General features: G+C 34.9%; 2 protein-coding genes across 2 annotated transcripts; both read right to left on the bottom strand.

The window, feature by feature from the left end:
* Positions 1–5,106: 5,106 nt before the first annotated feature.
* Positions 5,107–6,139, bottom strand: LOC140888556 (kinesin-like protein KIN-12D; the record flags this gene model as incomplete). Its single annotated transcript, XM_073296248.1, has 4 exons — positions 5,107–5,442; positions 5,544–5,660; positions 5,820–5,885; positions 5,969–6,139. Coding segments are annotated over 4 exons (492 nt in total), but the record flags the coding sequence as incomplete, so codon positions are not given.
* LOC140893563 (kinesin-like protein KIN-12D) lies at positions 6,085–19,650 on the bottom strand. The gene is made up of 34 exons (XM_073302646.1): positions 19,420–19,650; positions 18,635–19,307; positions 18,364–18,519; positions 18,211–18,294; positions 17,444–17,563; positions 17,249–17,362; positions 17,072–17,164; positions 16,787–16,947; positions 16,620–16,694; positions 16,416–16,503; positions 16,274–16,332; positions 16,113–16,176; positions 15,951–16,016; positions 15,679–15,861; positions 15,099–15,203; positions 14,738–14,973; positions 14,578–14,647; positions 14,455–14,496; positions 14,301–14,345; positions 14,133–14,212; positions 13,955–14,036; positions 12,054–13,739; positions 11,509–11,964; positions 8,451–11,210; positions 8,253–8,360; positions 8,060–8,181; positions 7,873–7,960; positions 7,678–7,752; positions 7,343–7,585; positions 7,162–7,260; positions 6,871–6,945; positions 6,724–6,782; positions 6,539–6,650; positions 6,085–6,406 (listed from the first exon to the last, which is right to left on the bottom strand). The coding sequence occupies exons 2-34, from the start codon at positions 19,304–19,306 to the stop codon at positions 6,281–6,283; spliced, it is 8,604 nt and encodes a 2,867-aa protein (XP_073158747.1). The 5' UTR covers position 19,307; positions 19,420–19,650; the 3' UTR covers positions 6,085–6,280.
* Positions 19,651–21,382: the final 1,732 nt, after the last annotated feature.

Genomic DNA, 21,382 nt, shown 5'->3' with positions numbered 1-21,382 from the left:
ACTTGAGGATCCTCGTGGACGTTTCGTCCGTTCCCTTAATAAAAGTTGTTCTTTAGTAAGTTTAGAAGAAACATTACTAGTTGCAGTGGATTATGTTTCATGTGAAACAATTTGTCCACCATATTTGATGTTATATTCATTATAAACATCAAGTAAATGAGTTTTAATATTAAACAAAATCAATGAGATAGAAGAAATCGTTTCCGCAATAGGCTCCAAAGATTCATAATATAATGTTAACATGTCGTTTAAGCCATCTAATTTAAGTCTAGGATCTAAAACAAAAGCACATAAAAAAATTTCAGGAATGAGCAAAAAATATTTTTTCCATTTTGCTTTCATGACGAGAATACATTGAGCTAAAGCAATATCATTAGAATTAACATGTTCATGAAAAATACAAGCAATGTTGCAACAATGTGTTAAAACTTAATGTGAAGTAGGGTAATAAACACCGGATAATTGGTCACTAGCATCATTAAAAACTTTTAAAATTTCACAAATACTAGTGCATATGTTCCATTGATTTGAAAATAAATAAATATCACGAGCTTGAACAAATTGATGAAAAAATTTACATAATAAATCTTTATATTCAAAAGAGGATAATAACAATTTATATGTTGAATTTCAACGAGTTGAAACATCTCGTGCAAACGGATTAGGCTTCATACCATTTACTCTACAAAATTTTCCCCATTGCTTCATAACTTGAGGATGCGTCCATAAATAATGAATAGCGTTCCTAATTGGTTGAATATGTATGCCTAAAATTTTTAGTCCATCTTGAACACACAAATTTAAAATATGACATGTGCATCTAATATGAAAAAATTTGCCACCTAGTGATGGTTTACATATTTCAATAAGCTCACTAATACTAGAATTATTTTCATTAGCATTATCAAAAGATATTGAAAAAACTTTGGTAGTTAGACCATATTCTTCTAAAATAACAAATATAAGTTGCGAAATATTTTGTGTCGTGTGTGATTCGTTGAAACATCTATATGCAAGCAACCTTTTTTGAATGTTTCAATTATTATCAATCCAATGACATGTAATACTCATATATGAACAACTTTGCCAATGATCACTCCAAATATCGGAACACAAAGAAACTTTATTATTCAAACTATAAAATTCCTTAATTAATTCTTTCTTTTGATCAACGACTAACTTTTTCATTGTGCGTTTGAGACTATTTCTTGGAATACGTCTAATAGAAGGATTTGCACTTGTAGAAAGCCAATTTTTAAAAGATAATTTATTGCTAAAACTAAAAGAAAGTTGTTCAATCGCACAAAATTTAGCCGTTTCTTCTCTAAATCTAGCTTCGTTATATTTAAATAGTTGAGATTCATTACCCGATTGAGAAGAGAATGCCGGAATTTGAGTTTGAGCACGATCAATCCCAATTTTCACCGGATGATTTTTCTCGATATGCTGCGTCAAAGTTCCATAACCACCTCCTTGTTTAAATTTGTAACATTTTGAACAATATTTGCATTTGGCTTGCAAATCACCGGAGGAAAGCGTCACCTTTTCGAAGTGTTTGGTGAAGATATCGGATGTCGGGCAAGGTACCGCTCGAGTTTGTCTTTGAGAGGCCGCCGGATCGTTCATACTTTCTTGACTTGCATGATGACGTGGTGGTGGTTGTTCAACTTGTTGTCTTTGTTGCGCCTCTTGTCGAATTTCTTGAATTTCATCATCGGAATATTCAAGATCAAATCCATCGACATTGAATTGAGGATACTCGACCTCAGATGGTATGATGCTCTTTTCGTTTTCTTTTCTTTTGTCACCCCTACGACTTGATCCCGCTTCGGACATTTGTAATTGTATAAATATGAAAATAAATCAACAATTGACAATAAACCAATAATCAAAACTTGATATTTTTGATAATTCAAGAAATTGAAATGAATTGAGAATAGAAAGAATGAAGAGTAAATTGTGTAAACAAAATGAAAGGGGGTTGGGGGGTATTTATAGATAAAGCATAAAAAATAGGGTTTTTTTTTTTTAAAAAAAAATAGCCGGCCGACCCGGCGGGTCGAGCGGGTCTACAACGGCCACAAGATCGTGGCCGTTGATCTCAACGGCCACGAAATCGTGGCCGTTGAATGATCCAACGGCCACTTGCTAGTGGCCGTTGGATCATGTGGCGCCCACGTGTCCAACCCGCCGGGTTGGACGGTTCCAACCCGACGGGTCGGACCCGTTCAACTCGGCGGGTTGGACCCGCCGGATTCCCGGTTTTCCTAAGGGAAAATCGGGACCGGACCGCCTAGTGGCCGGTTCGGTCCCGGTTCCGGGTCGGGCCCGTTGACCACGGGCCGGTTCCGAGCCCAACCCGGCCCTTGGCCAGGTCTACATAGATGAGATACACTTACACTCTCACCGTCTCGCTGTTTAGGTTGTATTTATTTTTTCACATGAACATCTCAAATATAAAAAAATTGGGTCCTTGTGCCCATGTGCTCGCATAGACTAAACCGTGTTTGAATTAAGAAGTCAAAAGAGAATTTTTTAAAAATATATATAAATGTTTTTATTGTTTCAAATGTGTTTGGATAAATTTGAAATGTTTTTTTTTTCTAATCATATTTGAAGTGCTTTTAAAAGTATTAAGTCAAAATAAATGTTTTTTTAAAGCTTATATTTAAACTTTTCAAATACTTTTTTTTTTAAAAAAAAACTAAACTTAAGAAAGTGATTTCATTTTTTTTATCCAAACACAAAATTATTAAAGTTTTTACTTTAAAAATTACATATTTTTATAAGTCAAACTTGAAAAAATCACTCTTTAAAGTAAAATACTTCAATATCAAAACTGGTCCTTAACTCCTTATTGTTCTCTTCCGAACTCTTTCACAATCTTTGTAAATAAATTAATTGATTGATATTAATAAAAATAAGATTAAATTTTTTGTGAGACGGTTTACAAGTTTTTTTATTTTGAAATTAGATTTTTAGTGGTTTACTGATTTCTTGTTTGTGCGATATTTGAATTATATTTATGCGCAGTTTAAAAATACAAATAATAGTTTTAGGAAATTATAGTAATACGTTCGGAATTTTATATACTTTTTTTTTTCAAAATAGTTTTAAGATTAGAAAGTAATACTGTAATACCAAGGCCACTGTAAATATAAAATATGTGGGACAGATTGTAAGAACATTTCAAAATTGTAAAGGACAGTTACCTTTTGAATAACAAGTATAATAATAATAAATAAATAAATATTATAAATAAAAGTATGTGTATATATAAGCGTCATGCGAAAGTTTTTCTTTCCTCTAAAAGTCAGTCAATTCACAATTTCACATGATGAAAATGGTTGCGAGATTCCTTCCAATCCAAATTCAACAATCTCATGGAAATTTGGTGCATAAAAAACTTCCTTTTGGTCAAATCAAGAAAGTGTCACACTAATAATTCCATGCTTGAAAACAAGATTATTTATTTTTTGAAGTTTCATGTATTGTGCTATGATGTCATTAATCTTTATTTTTGAAAAAAGTCAAACTTTCTCATACTTACAATAAAAAATTATAAAATTGGTATAAAAAGTAATACATTATTATGAGTAATTTAATTAGGAGATCCACCTCATTAAATTTATCCGTGATATCGTCTCACAAAAGTTTTTTTTTATTATTAGACCGATTCTTTTGGAAATTTTTTGTTTTTTAATAAAAAAATTAAGAAAAAGCAATCTATTTTAATTAATAACTTGCAATTTAATATATTTGAATTGAAAGAGCTAAATTTATATTAAATCAATTTATGAAAAAATAAAGATAAATATGTGACAAAATGATATATCGTTGGTGTTTGAATAGAATCATTTTATTTGGAGTTTGAGATTTTGTTCATGATCTGATAGACCAATGTATGGAATATTTTAGAATTACTACTATTAAAGAGTGATTGTTAAATATCTGCCAAAAATTTTCAAAGTTCAAGAAAATTTTGTGATATTTTAAAATTTAAAAATATTTATGAAAAATCAGTGGAAATTTTAAGAGAAAACCTATTGAAAATTTGGAATATTTCTCAAAATTTCTGACAAATTTCAGATTGTATAAATTCTCGCAAGAACTTTCTACAATATTAAGTGGAAATCGATTCGCCACATCCATTCATTCGCTCCCAAAGATTCTCTCCACTCTTCTATTTTTTTTGGCTTTCACATGCTGCGAAACCTCCACCACTCTTTTTAAAGTAGATTAGATATGCACTATACTATACTATAAACATAGACTATTTTTCGCATTATTTACTTTTCCACAACAATTTTTTAAAAATATTTATTTTCATCTATCATGGTAAATAGACAAAAACCCATGAGAGACGGTAGTTAATTTTGTGAAACGGATATATTATTTGGTTATTTATAAAAAAAATATTATTTTTTATGTCAAATATTACTTTTTATTGTAAATATAAATAGAAATGACATGTCTCGATGATAAAAATTTTTGAGATCATCTCACAAAAAAAAACCATACGTAAATATGGGTGGATAATTTTCCAAGATCACGCCCATCATCATTCCACGCCTTTGTTGTTGCCATCAATGCGCTGTTTGCCACCCAAAAATATAGCATGCTACTGGATTTTCTAGACCGAGGCCTTCATTAGTCGCACTTTAAATTTCATTGGAACCTACGTTAACGTTAGTACGTTACAATGTGAGTCACATAAAATTGGCTAAATCATTGAACGATCCTATGCTATATATTCAATTATCAAATTTTTGAATTTTTTTTTTACTAAAACATTATTTGACAAAATACTTGCGTGTTACAAATAGAAATTCAAATTGTTGGCCGTGACAAGACTTGATCTTGGCATTTTCTACGTAACATTTTGCCTAGATTCCTTGTGGATGTTGGGATATTGTGACCATGGATGATGTAAAGTAAGAATTTTTTAGATTCACGGAAATATAATCTCTGACAGAACTCTTTTGAAATTGAGCAAACATAGGCATCCCAATTGTTGGCTAGAAAACACTAAGTAATCGTTTGGGACACTTTCAAGGTCAAAATTCATATGGGTGTAAATTTGCAATTTGATTAATGGCTAAACTTTCTATATTTTCAAATTCATTTACATATTGATTGCTTTCTTGTGACTCAAATGAATGCACACAAGAGTGGGGAATTATAACTTCTTTGTTACACTGACATTTACAACTACTGACATGCTATTGTATCAAAGTGTTAGCTAAAAGCTAACCTTTTTTTTTTTTTTTCCTTTGATGAACACTAGAGCGCCGGCCGGAGGCTTCATCTCTCGAAAGCTGAAAGAAATGGAGTTTGAGCAACACGATTCCGGGCAAGGGAATTCTCTCCGGTCCTCAAATTCACAGGTGAAGCCTGTGTCTGGAGTTCAGACAATCTCATTCTTTCATCAACTATTCGATTCTACAAAGTCAGAAGATAAGCGATATTTAGTATATGCCCTCTAAAGAGCACATAAGGTTGCTGAGTTAATGATCAAAAGGTACTGTAGCCCAATAAATTACCTTGACTTTCAAATCTTCAAGTTCCATTTCAAGAGAAATTACCCGATTCTTTAGCTGCTCAAGTGCTTCTTCAGCCGCTGGGAGACTTACTTCAGTGGTAGTTGTTATTCCAGCAGCCTGTAGTATTTGTTTTATAGAGATATAGGAGAAAAAAGTTAAAAACATCATCTGTATCCTCCATGCATAGGGAGTTCCAATGAGGTGTTATGCTGTTTGAGTTTCAATTTGATAAAATGTGGCAACACTCTAATATATCAGAGAATAACATTATCTGACCTTTAATACAGTAGTACACAGGCCAAGTAACTTCTGAGCTAAATGCAATCTCTCCTCTTCCGTTTCCTGTTACAAGCAACATTGCCATTAGAATCAAGAATTCTCTCTCAGGCTTCCTCAGTTTGAAAAGCATTGCTCTATGGACTGACCTTCAACTTCTTGTCCAACAATTGCTCCTCATCAAAATTGATGTAGGGATTTCTCCCATTTGCCACACGGAATTGAGCTAGCTCTTCCTTGACACGGGAAAGAATAACTTCTGTTCTCCGCAGCTTCGTGCTAAGGTCTTCATTTTGAGTCTTCAGTAAATTGTTCTCTTCCTATGACATCATCAAAGTTTTTTCAGCAATCATTCGATTACAAATTAGTAAATGGAACTTAGCAGATGTCGATGAACACCACCTATTTATATATTCAATTTGAGCATTAGGAGGATACTGTTGCAAATAATTAATAAAACTTTACAAGTCTATTGCCTTAATTTTAGCGTGATGATGGATGCGTTGTTGGATATTCTGTTGACCACTCAACTTCTTGAGTTCTCCTTCAAGTTCCATCACTCGCTTCTTGTGATTGGAACTATCCACCTGACAGAAATTTCAATCATGAAGCAAAATGATAATACAAATATGAAATTCTTTAGTTGCATTTAAATAGAATTATTCGACAAGGAGTTTAATTAGTGGATTTCCATTAATTATTAGCGAAAGATATACAACCTTGAACATCTCATTTTCAGTCGTCAGCAATTGATCACGTTGCCGTAGTTTTTCTAAACTAACATGTGCAGCAACCAATTCAGCCTGTTTTCTCTCAATCTCGTCCAGCCATCTGAATTATAATTCTACACAAGATGAGCAACTTAGGCGGAAACAACCATCAACTTTATAACACAGTTCATTACCCATTCCTCTCTTTGATGAACTCGTTAATCTGACATTTCAGGTCAAAAACTTCTTGTTCCTACAAGGTAGCATCCACGAAGTTAGATAGTCAACATCCCATGTAGCATACCAATAACTGAAGCCAATCATGGAAAGAAAATGTATACCTTAACTTGAGCTTCAGCATTGTGGTTCTGAGTTCCGTTCACTAACGAGTGAAGTTGTTGATTGTCCATTAAATTCTATCAATGACAAATAAATTGGGAGTTAAAACAGTATTTTTCCTCTGAGATGCACAAAGGCTCTTGCATGCACAATGCAGATCCAAGTACATAAATCCATCAGCAGTCATCCATAAACTAAATGCTTCACAATTGTTCATGGCTTTCATTTAGTAATTTGTGATCCCTTTGCCTTGAAACAAGTTCAAACAATGTGGGGTTAGTCAGGAAACTTACAGCATAATTATTCATATTCAATTTCACACCCAATAAATCCCGAATCACATCATGAGTCATGCTTTCAGTAGAAGCCAATCTTGCCTTAAGCAGGAATATCTGCAGGAGAACATAACATGGAGAGGTATTTGGAATGAGAATATTCAATTCAGGGGTTCTAACATTCATTAGACAAAGCTACCTCTTTCTGTCTGCTTGAAGCCAGAGCCTCAAGCTCTTCGATTCGCTGTCTTTCAGCACAAAGCTCCTCATCTCTCTCAGACTTAATCTGTTGAGATAAGCCCAGTCCCATGCATTTGAAAGGAGATCCTGAACCTCGAGATTTGGAAGAATTTTTTTCCAGTTTGGTTGATGATGAATTTGCACCATGAGCGGAAGGGGCCTCGATTTTGACTTCTCCAACCATAGCTTCCAATGCCTTGAACTTTTGAGGATTCAGAGTCAAAGTCTTGTTATTGGAAGTTATAATTTTTTTAATTCTATAAATTCAACACAGTAAATAAGAATTTTCCCAACCTTTTGCTTGTATTCGCAAGCCTGTGCTTCTGCATGCAAGTTTAGCTCAGAAATATGAGCTTTACATTGAGAGATCTGTCCAAAAATATTAGGCAAAATAACATTCTGAGATTGCTAAGCAAAGTGTACAAGTAACCAAAATGATTATCAACAAAAAAAAGTAAAAAAGGACTATCCCAGGTAAAAATATTTCACCTTGTTGTCCTTCTCTGATATTTCTCTTTCAAGAATTTGTATGCGTTGAAGGGCTTCTCGGAGATTCTCCTCCTTTTCATCTAGACATCTGAATCAAGAACTTATAGTATTTACAGATGTTTATGGTGTATAGTTTGTATAGTTGCCATCTAAATCTGAGGCACAAAGAGGATAAATGCTATTAAACCTTTTTATGTCAGAATCATTGGCTTTAACAGTTTGCATTTGTTCTTTGACAACATAAAGCTCCAGTTCAAGTTCCTCTCTCTGGAGAAGTTGCCTCTCAGATTCTCCTTTGACTATGTCAACCTTATAATGAAATAAACAGGTCAATGTATGAATGAAAAATACAAGTTCATAATGAATTTTACTAGAGATACCTTCTGTTCGAGAACATTTATGGTAGATTCTAACTCTTCAATAGATCGCTCTAATAGTTTCACTTCCTCTTCCTTTTCCTCAGCAAGAAACTTTCGAGTTTCAGCAAGCTGGCATCAATCAAAACAAAGATACCAAAAGAATATTAACATCATGTGAAACCAATCACCAAACACATTTTCTTGTCTATTCAATATTACCTCTTGAGCTTCACTAGCAATTGCTCCACTTTCTTCAGCAAGAGCTCGTTCCCTCTCAAGCTCTTTGGTCAAAGCAAAAACTTTTCTATCCAGGTCATCCCTCTGACTAGTGGTTGTATCCAAATTTCTCTTCAACAACTCAGTTGCTTTACTCATTTGGGTGAGAGCAATTTCTATTTCAGTAATTTCTGTTTCTAAGCTCTCACTTTTAATCCTTGTTTCGGTTAATTCTTTCTCCAATAAGTCCTTTGCTTCTAAGGCATCTCGGATACCAGCTAAAAGCTCTGCATTTTGGCGAGATAGTGAAATCACAATCTCGTGTTCTTTTGCAGAATCTTGTTCGAGAACAGATATCATATCTGTCATTTCTTGTAGTCTTACTTTAAGCATCTGTCCTTCAACAACAGCTTCCTCCAGTTCAAGTGATTTTAATTCAAAATCTTTTCCCAGTGCACTTAATGAAGCCGTTAGTTCTTCATTTTCACTTTTATGATCTTTACTGTTGGATGCAGACTCCTGCAGCAGGCTCAAGTCAAACAATAGCCCCTTGAGCATATCATCCTTCCTTGAAATCTCCATTTGAACAGAGAAAAATTCAGAATCTAACTGTGCCGTGAGATTCTTCAGCGATTCCAATTGCTCCATAAATGGGTTTGCCTTTTCCACCTCTCTAACAATATTTTTAAACATATCATCTACTACCGCATATTTCTGGGTGATCAGGTTGAGTATTTTGCAGATCATTTCATCTTCATATTTCGTCAAATCATCAATTTGTTGACTTTTTGTGCTTAAAGCTTTGAGGTATACCTTCTCGTTAATCTCATGAACTCTGAGTTCATTTCTTAATGCAATATTTTCTTCTTTTAAAACATTGATGTCATCCAGTTTCATCTTCAAATCATGGATAGTCGAGCATAAATAATCTTTGATGACATGATGCGAAATCAGATGGTGTTGGGTTTCCTCACTTGCTAGAAGCAAATCTTCCTTCAACTCGGCCATGCAATTCTTCAACAGAAAATTGCAATCCCTTAGTCTGCAATTTTCAATATCAAGATCATTGTTGCCTTTCAGTAATGAATCAAACTCAACCCTTTTATCCTCCAAAGCCTGAAGAAGTACACAATATTTTGATTCCTGTTCTTTTAACAGACTCTGCAGTGTTTCATTTTCCTTCCCAAGGAAGCTGAGTTTACTAAGTTTTTCATCTTTAGTTTCCAGCTCAAGTTGGAGTCTGTTTGATTCGGTTTCCAGAAGACAGGTCTCAGCCTTCAACTTCTGGTTTTCTCGATACAATTCCGAGGCATGAATAGAAGATGTTTCAAGGGCTGTTTCCTTCATCTCAATGTTATCTAGTAAATTTTCATTCTCAGATTCAAGCTTGCGAACTTTGCAAGATAGAATTCTATTAGATTCAATCGCTTCATCATGTGAGGATATCAAGTCTTCATTGGAACGGGTAACCTCCTTTAATGACTGAACATCTTGATGAAGAACTTTATTTAAAGCATCCATCTGTGCGATTGTTGAAATTTTCTCGTCAAGAGCCAGCGACAATGCATTCTGCTTCATGGTTGCTTCTGCAACTTCAGTTTGCAGAAGAGCATGCTCGCTTTCGATTCCGAGCAATAGCAACTCACCAAATGCAGCATCCATGCTACAGAAAATTACATCCTTTTTGAAGTTTTCAAGGATTTCAAGAATGCTCCTATTTGTGTTCTCCTTATCAAGCTTTTGAATTGTCACCTGCTTTAACTCGGAAAATGAAATTAACGACTCAAACTCTTTTGCAAACAACTCCAACATGAAATTTTCTTCTTGGCATTCCAAAAGTTCATCTTTATGCTTCAATAATTTTTCTTGATCTATAATAGACAAAAACGTTTGTCTGTTACTGAGATCCACCTCCTTCGTCAATATTGCAAGTTCAGCTCCCATATCATTTGACCTTTTCAGCATCAGCTCCTCCTGAAACAGTAGATCATGTATCTTCTTCTCAAAAGAGGCAAGCTTCTGGGTAACGTCCCCCGATTCCTCTACTTTGCTTGAAATGCGATCAAAGCCTTTCTTAACATCTGCCAACAACTTCCCTTTGAGGATTCTGCACATTTCTAGCTCTTTTCTGGACCTTGAATTTTGCTCCCTTAGTTCAGATACAACGGATTTTGACTCACACAATCCATGGTGAAGAAAACCATTTTCTACATTCAGTCCATTAGCTGTTTCTAAGAGAATTCCCATGTGACACAGATGCAATACAGACACGGCACAATCCTTAACAAAAATATCCGACCAGACTTCCTCAAGCAATGACTTGATCAGTTTTGTTGATTCAAAAACTTGGGACTTAACAGTGTGAAAATCAAATGCTACAGGCATCCATTCTTCCATTGAATTGGTCTGAACCTGTAGAATCACATCCTCTAACTCTGACAACATCTGTTTCAAGCAGACGATATCCATCTCATACATTTTCTCCAGTGTCTCATAATCCTGATCTTTCAGATTACAGGACATTTTCAAACTTTGAACTTCATTAATGAGTAGATATCTCTCATTTGCTCTGCAATTTTCCTTCACTTTCAATTCCTGAGCATTAAGTTTCAACGCCTCATTTGCTATCATCAACTCATTTATCATTATGTCCGCTTCCTTCATGGTATCTTGAACCTCCTCAAATTTCTCAAGAACGCATGAAGCTTCAATAGTTTTCTGTGCAGCAACTAACTTAGCTTCATCAAGTTCATTCTCAAGCAACTGCAAAAAATAAGCGCCGGCAAAAATCAAAAGAGAGTAAGTCAACAATAGTAGTTTTAAATGGTAAATAATCATTTATATGTTTCTCTTTAATGGAGTGTTGGTTTTCACCTTCCCCTTACACATGTAGTAGTCATCATTCAGTTAACAGTGTAAGTGATTAAAAACAGTTAACTAATCATTGGAAGATGGTCAGTGTCTAAGTGCTGGAGACATGGAATTTTGCGAACAGTTTGGTCTAATAATAGAGTACATGGATTTTCTTCTTTTTTTTAAAAAAAAAAAAAAACCAACCAACCTCTCTTTGTTGGAACCAGGAAGTGCAAGAGTCTTGTAAGATCGCCTCCATGCTCACTAGCTTATTATTCAAAGAAGTAATGTTGAGTTCAAATTCACCTTCAAACTTATCCATAGCACTTTGAAGCAGAACTGCCTGATTTGTCAAAGACACCAAGCTTTTCCGTCTACTTTTCTCAGACAATGAAATCTCCTCTTTCTCATGACGCAGCATAGCCATCTCGGTTTCCACTTCTTGTAAGCTTTTGAGGGCAAATTCTATCTCTTTCTTAAGGAGAATAATAGTATCATCTCTGCTTTTTACACTCAAAGTACTTTTAGGCATCAAATTGCTGTGACCAGCTATGCCTGCCTCGACGATGGAAGCATTCATAGAATATGTTGATGTCTCAGTTCTGACAGCTTTTGTGTTGCATGAGTTCATGTCATTGATGTTTTGTACTGTTCCAGTACCTGTCTGCAACAAAAATAATCAAGTGAACCATATATCCACAGCATAAAAACACACTGAAAAGTCCAGGATTGAGTAAGAAATTATTGACATACCCGGGATTGACACTTATCCAAGGACGAAAAACAAATCGATTTTCCTGGGGAATTGTCCTTTTGAGGATCTCCTCTCTGCTTCACATACTCGTCCATGCAAAACTTCAATGTGGATACTCCAGAATTTAGCTCCTCAAGTTTTACCCTCGTTTCTAAAATTTTGCTTTCTTCAGTTTCTTCAAGCCTAACTTGAAGTTCCTTCAAAAGCTTCTCCTGCTCGGAATTAACTAAATTTTCCTCTGATGCATCTAGTTCCCTTTGCAGATGCTCATTCTGCTTCTGCACCTCATCAATTACTGAGGCCTGATTGTTGATAATGGCATAGTTTTGAGAGATAATTTCTTGAGTCTCCCTGAGATGCACGTCGTTGTAATTCAAAGAATCCTGATAGTTGGAATTCAATTCCCTCAGTCTGTTAACAATAACAAAAGCTGCTGTTGCACAAACTGATGTTGTTCTAAGTTGATGTTTTCCATGCATGATTATGTTCTCCAACTCTGAAATTCTGGATGCCTTAGCATTTAACTCAGATGCTAACAGTAGGATCTCTCTGTCCTTTTCACTACATTCCTGCAGGTGAGTCTCACTCATAAGCACAGCTGCCCCTCTCAAAGACCTTAGCATGCACTCCATATCATTTCTCCTATCTGTAGCATCCTTCAAGCATTGCATAATTTCTTTGATTACTAATTCTTTTTCGTTAACAAATTTTTTTATCCTCCCAAATTGTTCATAAATTCGATTTCCTTGTGTAGGTAATGAACCAGATATAAGATCAATTTGGTCAGATGCATCCTTGAGAGCGTCTTGCCCACCTGAAAGAACACATTCAATTTCACAGGTTACCAACTCCCATTCTTCTGTTAATTTTCTTAATCGATTTTCTCTATCTTCTAGCATTTCAGTTAAATGGCTGTTATCTTTGGCCTTCACATATAAATTGTCCTCCAAAATTTTCAACTCAGTTTGCAACAGCATCAACTTGTCTCTCGTCTCCATTTCTTTCATGTTACTATCTTGGACTTCCTGTTGCAGAAGAGAAAGTTCATTCTGCAAACAGACAATCACTTCGGCAGTCTCCGCCTCAACCTGCTTTCGGGCTTCTTCCATTTCTTCATCACTTGTTGATTGAAAGGGAAGATCACTTTGATACAATTGATTCAGTCTCTTAGCCTTCTCAAGAGAATCATGCATCTTCTTCAACTTTGCTTCTAAAAGAGAGCGTTCACTTTCTGATGAGAAGGCTCCAGGCTGCGTACCACCATGAGCATGATCTTTTAAAGAAGAGATTTCAAGCTCCTTTTCATGTAACAGTTGTTCATAGCGGTTGTTAGAGATTCTGAGATCATCTAACTCATTTATTGATAATATCTGCTGAGACTCAAGAGCTTCGATAACCAGCTTTGCTTTCTCAACCTCTTCCAGGGCATCTTTGTATTCTTTGGTCATGGATGCGATCATTTCTTTAGATAACAGAAGTTCTGCGCTCAAAGATTTTGCTATTTCCTCTGCTTCACTGCGATATGCCCTCTCTTCTTGTAAAATACTTTTCAAAATGTCCAACTCCAGTTGTAAATCCATGATGTCTTCCCCATGATTTACAAGACTCGTGTTTTTCATTTCCTCATCTTTCTGGGATGCCTTTATTGACTGATTACTGAAAGATGGAACTTCCACTATGGACTCCTACATAAAATAATCATATCAGTGTAACAACTTGAATTAAGTTTGTAAATGCTAAATAAGATTTAGCAGTCTAGAAGGTAAAATTCAATAATGAAGCGCATTATTCAGCGTAAACATTGCGGAGTAGACTAGGATTGATTAATAGACCTCAAACAATATTTTCACTTTCACCTCTTCAAAACTTGGTGAAATTAATGGAGTATAAGTAACTGTACCTTAATTACTTCTGCGCTGAAATCTTGCTCTTGAGTTGCAGATCCGACTGCGTTTAATGATGCATGTAACTTCTTGATTTCTCTGCATGAGAATAGCATGACAAACACTAACCACAAAGCTTCGGAAGTGGAAAAAATTAAGAGTTATTGAACCAGATAAAGCATAAATTTTTTTTACCCTCTCAGCTTTGCATTATTTTCTAGACAACGATCTAACTTTCTTTTGGTTTCCTCCAACTCACTATGAGTTCTCTCCAACTGCACACGGAAGTTGGTATTACAGTTCAGGGGAAAAAATTTGTAGGTTTGTAGCTTCAACTTAATTTAAGGAATATGACAAACCAACCTCCATATGACCCGCATCACTTCCACCGCTAGTGTTAGCAGCACCCTGCATCAAAATAGAGATAAGTATCATGTCTTATTAGAATTAGTAAAAACCTCGATATTTGCATTGCGGGTTTTGTTAAATCAGTGAGAGAAATTTTCTAAGTACTTACATTATGTTCCAAGTTTGCATTTTCTTGTATGAAGAGAGAAATCTGCCAAAAAAAATCTCACTGTCTAGGTTTTGAACGATTTGAAAATCAGAAGAAATGTTCCATGCCATCGAGTCTAGATACCTGATTTCGCAGTTTAGATATGTCATCCATCAACAATTCTCTCTCCCCTTCTCCATATAAGTCTTGAAACCTATATTTTCCAATTAAGAAGATTTTGAATTAACATCAAGCACTGAGAGAATGTAAAGAGTAATTAGTTGGACCTCGTCAACAAACCTACCGTCGGACTTGGTCTATCAACTTAATATTTTCATGAGCAAAACGGGTCACTTCGGGATTTTTATCAATTCTTTCTCGTAAAAGCTGAATATCTTCAGAGAGCGCAGCATTCTCCTTCAGCAAATAAGCATCCGCTGACATTAAGCCACTATTCAGGGACTCCATTCTTTGAATTTTATCTTCTCTAAATTTCAACATCATCTTTATGCACATGGTATCCTCCTCCCTTTGACTGACCTGAGAAGCAATGCCGTTGCCAATATTATTTGTACTCTATGAAACTGAACATATTGTAACCCCTATATTCATTTCTAGCAAAGCTTGAGGACCGTAAAATGGAAACAGAGAGGAAGACAGCACACCAGACGATTCAACTGCTCAATTTCTGCTTCAAGTTGTTTATTAGAAGTTTCAGCCATCTGTTCTCTCCGCAGTGCTCCAGCTAACGTGAACTCCATTGATTTTAACTGTGACATATATTTGAGGAGAAGTATACCGAAGAAAATGAAATGTCAAAAAAATTTGGGTTGAAGAATACAGAATAACGAACATACAGCAACAATGCATGCTCATTCCATGAAAGGTGCACATACAGGCAAGAAAACCAATGCTAATACAAGGAAAACTTGGATAGCTACCAAATCGAAACACTCAATAGATCAAGACACATGAAGTGAATCTCAATGATGAATGGAAAAGTATTGAGGACATTTTTCACGTGAGTTAGCAGTTCAATTCTATGGTTTAGCTCGTGCTAAGCCTTAAGCCCTTAAAATGTTATTGTTTAATGGCAAACAATTTGGCAGCATTACCAGCTAGCAAAGATACTTCCAGATTCAAAGACTAAGTCAAATATTTTCTACTCATTAATCAATTCAAAATTTTCATTTTAAAAGCAAATATTTTAATTAAAACAGTTCAATTTAAAGCAGCATGTGTCACCTGTTTACTTGACACTCTAAGACTGGCATTAGATTCACTTCCAACAACATTAGATGGGTGTTCTTGCTCAAGAGTCCACTGGTCATAGCTGTCCTTGTCTTCATTGTCGGTATCTCTATCTGCATTGGGCCCAAATGACAAGGATCGATTTATCTTTTCTCGTTTAAGGGCAGCAAGTTCCTCCTGCCAAAACCAAAAATTGCAAGTTTCGGCTTTAAAGTAGATGGCGAAAAATGCACTTGCTGCATAAACCATGCAAAACTATTTGTGACCTTCAACATTTGTATCTGATATTGCAGCGCACTAACATCTCCAGATGAATCTTCATTTACAATCGCCTGAATTATGAAAAAGTGTCCAACAAAAATGTAGGGATCTCATTAATGATTTGATAAAAATGATTTGTTTTTCACTCAGCATATAAAGAAACTTACATTGTTCTGGATCAGTTTTGCTCTCTGAGCAAACTTTAAAGTGTTCATTGTTTCAGCCGCACAGCTGTAGATGAGAGATTCGCAACTTATGGTGACCAATTAATACAACACTACAATCTAAATAGCTTATAAATACACCAATCGAAAAAAATATCGTGTACCAGATAGAAGGGCTGACATTAGCTATTATCATCGTTTTCGAGTTTCCGCCTAGAGAGTCCTATATTACATTGCCAATTTTCCAAATCAAAAACTATTTTTTTAGACAGTTTATAAAATAACAGCAAGTAATAAAAAATGCACCTGAAGGAGAAATGTCAATCTTGAATCTCTGTAAGGAACATGCCTTGGTCTACCATGAGCTACATCCACTAAGACCATAATTACATGGCTGAAAAACACATAAAATATTTGCTTGATATATAAATCAAACGGTGAGGGAAAAAAATGAAATCAGAGTTTAATTGAATGATAAATGCTTTGGAGCTACAAGTGAAGGCCATATACCCTAGAGTTGAGAGTGACTTGTTAATGCTTGCCGCTTCCTTGAGGCGTTTACCCTCAGCACCAGAAGATTTTTGCCTGTTATATGCCAAAATAATGTGAATAATGTAATTTCACAGTTTATGATCCTTTTCATGGTAGAACTATGATAAGCATGACAAATGTGATACCTTTCAGAACCAGCAAGGTCAACAAGGTTTAGCCGAGCAAAACGAAAGTTAGTAGTGGAATTTGTTTCCCACCTGCTCTCAATCACACATGTAAAAACACTATGCGAACGACTGCTTTCTCTGTTCATATTTGTTGCGGCAACTTTTCTATTTGAAGAACCCTAAAACAATTCCAAAAGTTAATCCACTGTGACATGCTATGAGAAGGCTGAATGAAAATGCACAAATGTACTGGAGAAGAATATATTCAAGGTTGGATATGAAAAAACCCATAAATTCAATCACCTGACACAAAAGCTGAAGAATGTCGCCCACAGTCGTAACTTCAAATTCTGACAGATTTTCAACATACACACCCTTTTTGATATCCTCTCGTAACTTATAGATAGAGATGAGAAATATGTGAAGACAAATTTCCAGCCATCGTAAATTATAATAGAGAGAATTACAAAGAAAATGTACCATTAAATTAGTGGACAAAGGATCAAGGAGATCAGTAATCTGTTCATTGTAAATTTCTAGAAAAGAACATTTGCAGTTGTACTTCAGTCTCTCATCTTTGCGAATTTCCTCCTCCTGAGAGAGAATTATGTCACAATCACAAAAATAACAGTGTTGAAAACAATTGATGAGTGAAAGAAAGAGTGACAATGTTACCGCTCTAATTCGCGCAAACAAGAATTCAAACACTCGAGGGGTCATTCCCCGATTTGTACTAGGTTTAACTTCCAGTTCTTCTGTATCTCCCAGCATTGTGTATGTCTTCCCACTACCCGTCTACATAATTAAAGTACATTACATGCGACATGATGCAGTTAAGAGCCAGAAACTGATATTTGTAAAAATAAATCTAGGGAGAGAAATGAATGAGAGCCAATTTTAACTTAGGTAAAACAGGCATAAAAGATTGTAATGGTCTCGTGGTATAGGTCAGTTTTCACTCATTAAAGGAACACCTATATTTTTCTTATCATTCCGAGCACAAAAAATTTAACCTAAAAAACTATACTCCATGAGCACATATTGATCAATGAATGAAGGCGAAGAAATCAGTTGTCTCTCCTTTCTAAAGTTAAAAATTAGAAAAGCCAGTGCAAAATGTTCATAACTAAAAAGTCAAGGAAATAAAGGAAAAGAATTTCACTCCATGCGCAAAATTCATAATTGATTAGTAAATACAGGCAAATAAATAAGATGTCTCTCGACTCTCTCCACTCTAGAGTTGAAAAAAAATAAAAAAGACAGCTTACAAATTTCATAATTTAAAAGCCGAAACGGTGAAAACATCATTCCACAATCATCGAAATGGAAGTCCGCATATTATAATCGTTACGGACATTCATACAGAAGGTTTGCACTTATGTAACTTTTCTTTACGGAGAACTACATGAGTACTACTGCATATACATGTATTTACACATTACCTGACCATATGCAAACATACAACTATTGTATCCAGACAAGCAATTCTCCACCATGGGCAAGCCAACCACCCGAAAAAGTGTTTCCTGAGACAACCAGGGCATTAATAACCCTCTATATCAAAATTCATTAGAGAATGAGGCATTTGCACAGACCTGGTCTACAGCTTCACATGCCACATGATCAAACGTGAATCGGGTCTCTGGTTGCCCAACCCAAGATATGCATTGTGCACTCTCCTGCTTCAAGCACCGCTCAAAACCATAACTACTTTTCTCCATGTTATTCAGAGGACGCACTCGTATCAAAACCTAAATTATTGAAATTAAAAGATTGGAAAGGAATATTCTGAAATTTAGAGTTCTACTGTAACTTTCAGAACAACTAAACGGAAATTTATCACGCGTTTCTCGATATGTAGCTTACCTGCACATTGTGCTCCATCCAGAATGATGGATCTTCCTTCAAGGCAAAATTAGGAACCACAACTGTATTAACAACACTAGATGAATTATAAGAACTCGGAATCCCTTTCGACATTGCACCGAAGTTAACCACTCGAGCACTTCCATATGGCTGAGGCCTAGAACTACTGGCTAAACAAAAGCCAGGATTTGGAGGCTTACTCACACTCTTAGTTGGAGTGCTTTGTGTTGAATTACATTCTGAATAACTTAAATTGGGCTTTGCTACTGTCCTTGTTGATCTAGGTGTATTGGTATTTGACACTACCCTTCCCTCTTCCTTTGAATCAATGGCGCTGGAACTCATATGAAACTCATTCTTCTGTGCCCAACCAAACCGAGTTTTTGACACTTGTCCTAGTTTTTCAGGAGTTCGAAGATTCATCAATGAATTGGGTTTCGGCTTAGTAGGGGTTCTGTCAAACTTATTGACTTTGATATTACTCAAGTACGGATCCAAATCACCTTTTACGGTCTGAGATTGTTCTTGAATCGAATTCAGAGGCGGTCTAGAGGGGTCTGCAGCAGTCTGAGGATTCAAAGAATCCATAGGATTAATGGGCACATTCTCAATTTCCTCCTCATCGAGATTCTTGCCCAAATTTCGGCGCAAGGATTTGAATTCCCTCAACATTCTGCTCAACCAACACTAAAATAAGAAGCCCGTAACAAATATCTATAAAGAAAGAACATGACTTGATTCAATGAAGTAAAAGAGAGGACTTTAATTTGAGCTATGATACTTACCTGACCGACGAAGTGAGGAAAAGAACACGGGCACCTCCAAAACTTGGAATTTTCTCGTTTTTGGTGAGTACCCACAGCCAATATCTTGAACCAGAATAATCTTGAGCAAGAATTGCGCAAAATCAAGACTTCTTACTGCTCGTCATCACTATTTCACCTGGGGGATTTGGGGGACTAGAACTGATCAAATCAAGGGGCCACCCAGAAACAGCATTGAGTGTTAAAAGATCCCAAATTGTGATTCCAAAAAGTCGGGTCAGCAAAATGGACGGCGGGGATGAGATCTGGGATTTCAAATAGGGTAGGAAATGGAATGGATCGCGCTGAGTGGGTTTGAATTTGGAAAGACAAAGCAAATTATTTAATTTCAAATTTGTAATTTATTATTATTAATAATAAATAAACGGCTATATTTTTAGGTTCCGTTGGGCTGCGGGCCGCATGGGCCCGCTTTTTGAATTTTAGAATTACAATAAATTAGTGAGTAGGATAAATCGATAAAGGTCAAAGAAATATTTATTCAGATGTTCGGATAAATTGAGTTTGATAAATCATATTGTAAATTATTTGTTCGAGTTTGATTATATTTATGGATGATTTTGTGTTTTTATAAAGTTACGAGTCTGTTCGTGATATTTATTATTATAATGCTACATGTACAACCAAATTTGTACAACAATTTTTACACCATAAAAAATTCAATACAAAATTTTAATTTATCAAATCTCACGATACATTGAATGATATCATATCAAAATCTCACGATATAATAGCAAAATATCACGACATAATTATTGTAAATATCGTTATACGATATATTGGTTATACCTCTAGCATTATTCTATTTATTATTGTATTATTTAAGTACGAGTTTATTTGATTAAAAAATAATCAGAGTTTACAAAGTAAGTAAACACAATTTACAATCTCTTGTATCTTATTTTAAATTAGTGTTCGTTGTGCGAGTTGTGTGTTTATTTAATCGATTTTTTTATAAATATTTTTGTTATAAAATGCATAAAATTAAATTACAAAAATTTAAATTATTATTATTTTTCATAAGTTTGTGTAAACAATTTATTAAAATTTATAATTTTTAAATACGCTAAATGTTAATTAAAGTAAACATGGGGTGTGTGGTACTTTAAAAAGTATATCATAATCTGCTTCCAAAAAAAAAAATGTATATCATAACCCGAAGGTTTTTTTCTTATTGTACTTAAATTTTATAATATGGTATAAATGTGTTTTTTTTTACGTAACATATAAATGTGTTCTGATAAGTGTCGTATAGAATAGTTTAGGCGACAACGTTTGACACTATCACCCACCGTTTCAATTTTTAGAAAATTAGAGACTTATGCGATGTCGGAAAATCGACCACCTAGGCAGCTAACAAACTCCCTATGTAGTTCACTTTTATTAAAAATAAATAAATTTAAAAATATTAATGATATTTTTTTTAAAAAAAAAATTGTTGAACAAACTTTTGAATATTTGTTTTATTGAAATCTATGCGCATTAATAAGCAGAGTCGAAATTTTTTTAATGAAAATGTAGAATATATTTACGCATATTTTGACTAATTTTAGATATTATATAAAAAATATTTTATGTATTGTTATAATTTATTAAAATATTTTTAAAAAATCACCTACACAGTTTAGACAGTCAATTAACGCTTTTAACCACCTATGATGCGTTTGTTTCCATGGCCCATGATTGTCGTTGGAATTATATTGCTACCAATATACCTTCATGAACCGCAAAACATCTCAGTTAGATTGGCTAAAAGAGTCTTAGGAATGTAACAAAATCTGGCTGAACAAACCATTCTATGTTCATGTCTAACGATCACGTCAACCGTGAAAAAATTCAAGGAGTAAAGAAAACCAAATATGTTGTATTTAAAAATCCAAGAATAGCATTCAAAGAGCTTAGCACACACAATATATGCGATCAG

Source organism: Henckelia pumila, chromosome 3 (assembly GCF_033568475.1).
Source record: "Henckelia pumila isolate YLH828 chromosome 3, ASM3356847v2, whole genome shotgun sequence".
NCBI lineage: Eukaryota > Viridiplantae > Streptophyta > Magnoliopsida > Lamiales > Gesneriaceae > Henckelia > Henckelia pumila.
The sequence above is the reverse complement of the archived record's forward strand: the minus strand, read 5'-3'. Positions and strand labels throughout refer to the sequence as shown.

Bases quoted from the DNA above. Each gene is read 5' to 3' on its own strand.
- LOC140893563 (XM_073302646.1), bottom strand. From the start codon at position 19,306: ATGTTGAGGGAATTCAAATCCTTGCGCCGAAATTTGGGCAAGAATCTC. The intron at 14,037-14,132 runs GTAAAAAAAATT...ATTCTCATGCAG, and splicing joins AATAATGCAAAGCTGAGAGG to AGAAATCAAGAAGTTACATG. The intron at 7,753-7,872 runs GTGAAATATTTT...ATTTTTGGACAG, and splicing joins TATCAGAGAAGGACAACAAG to ATCTCTCAATGTAAAGCTCA.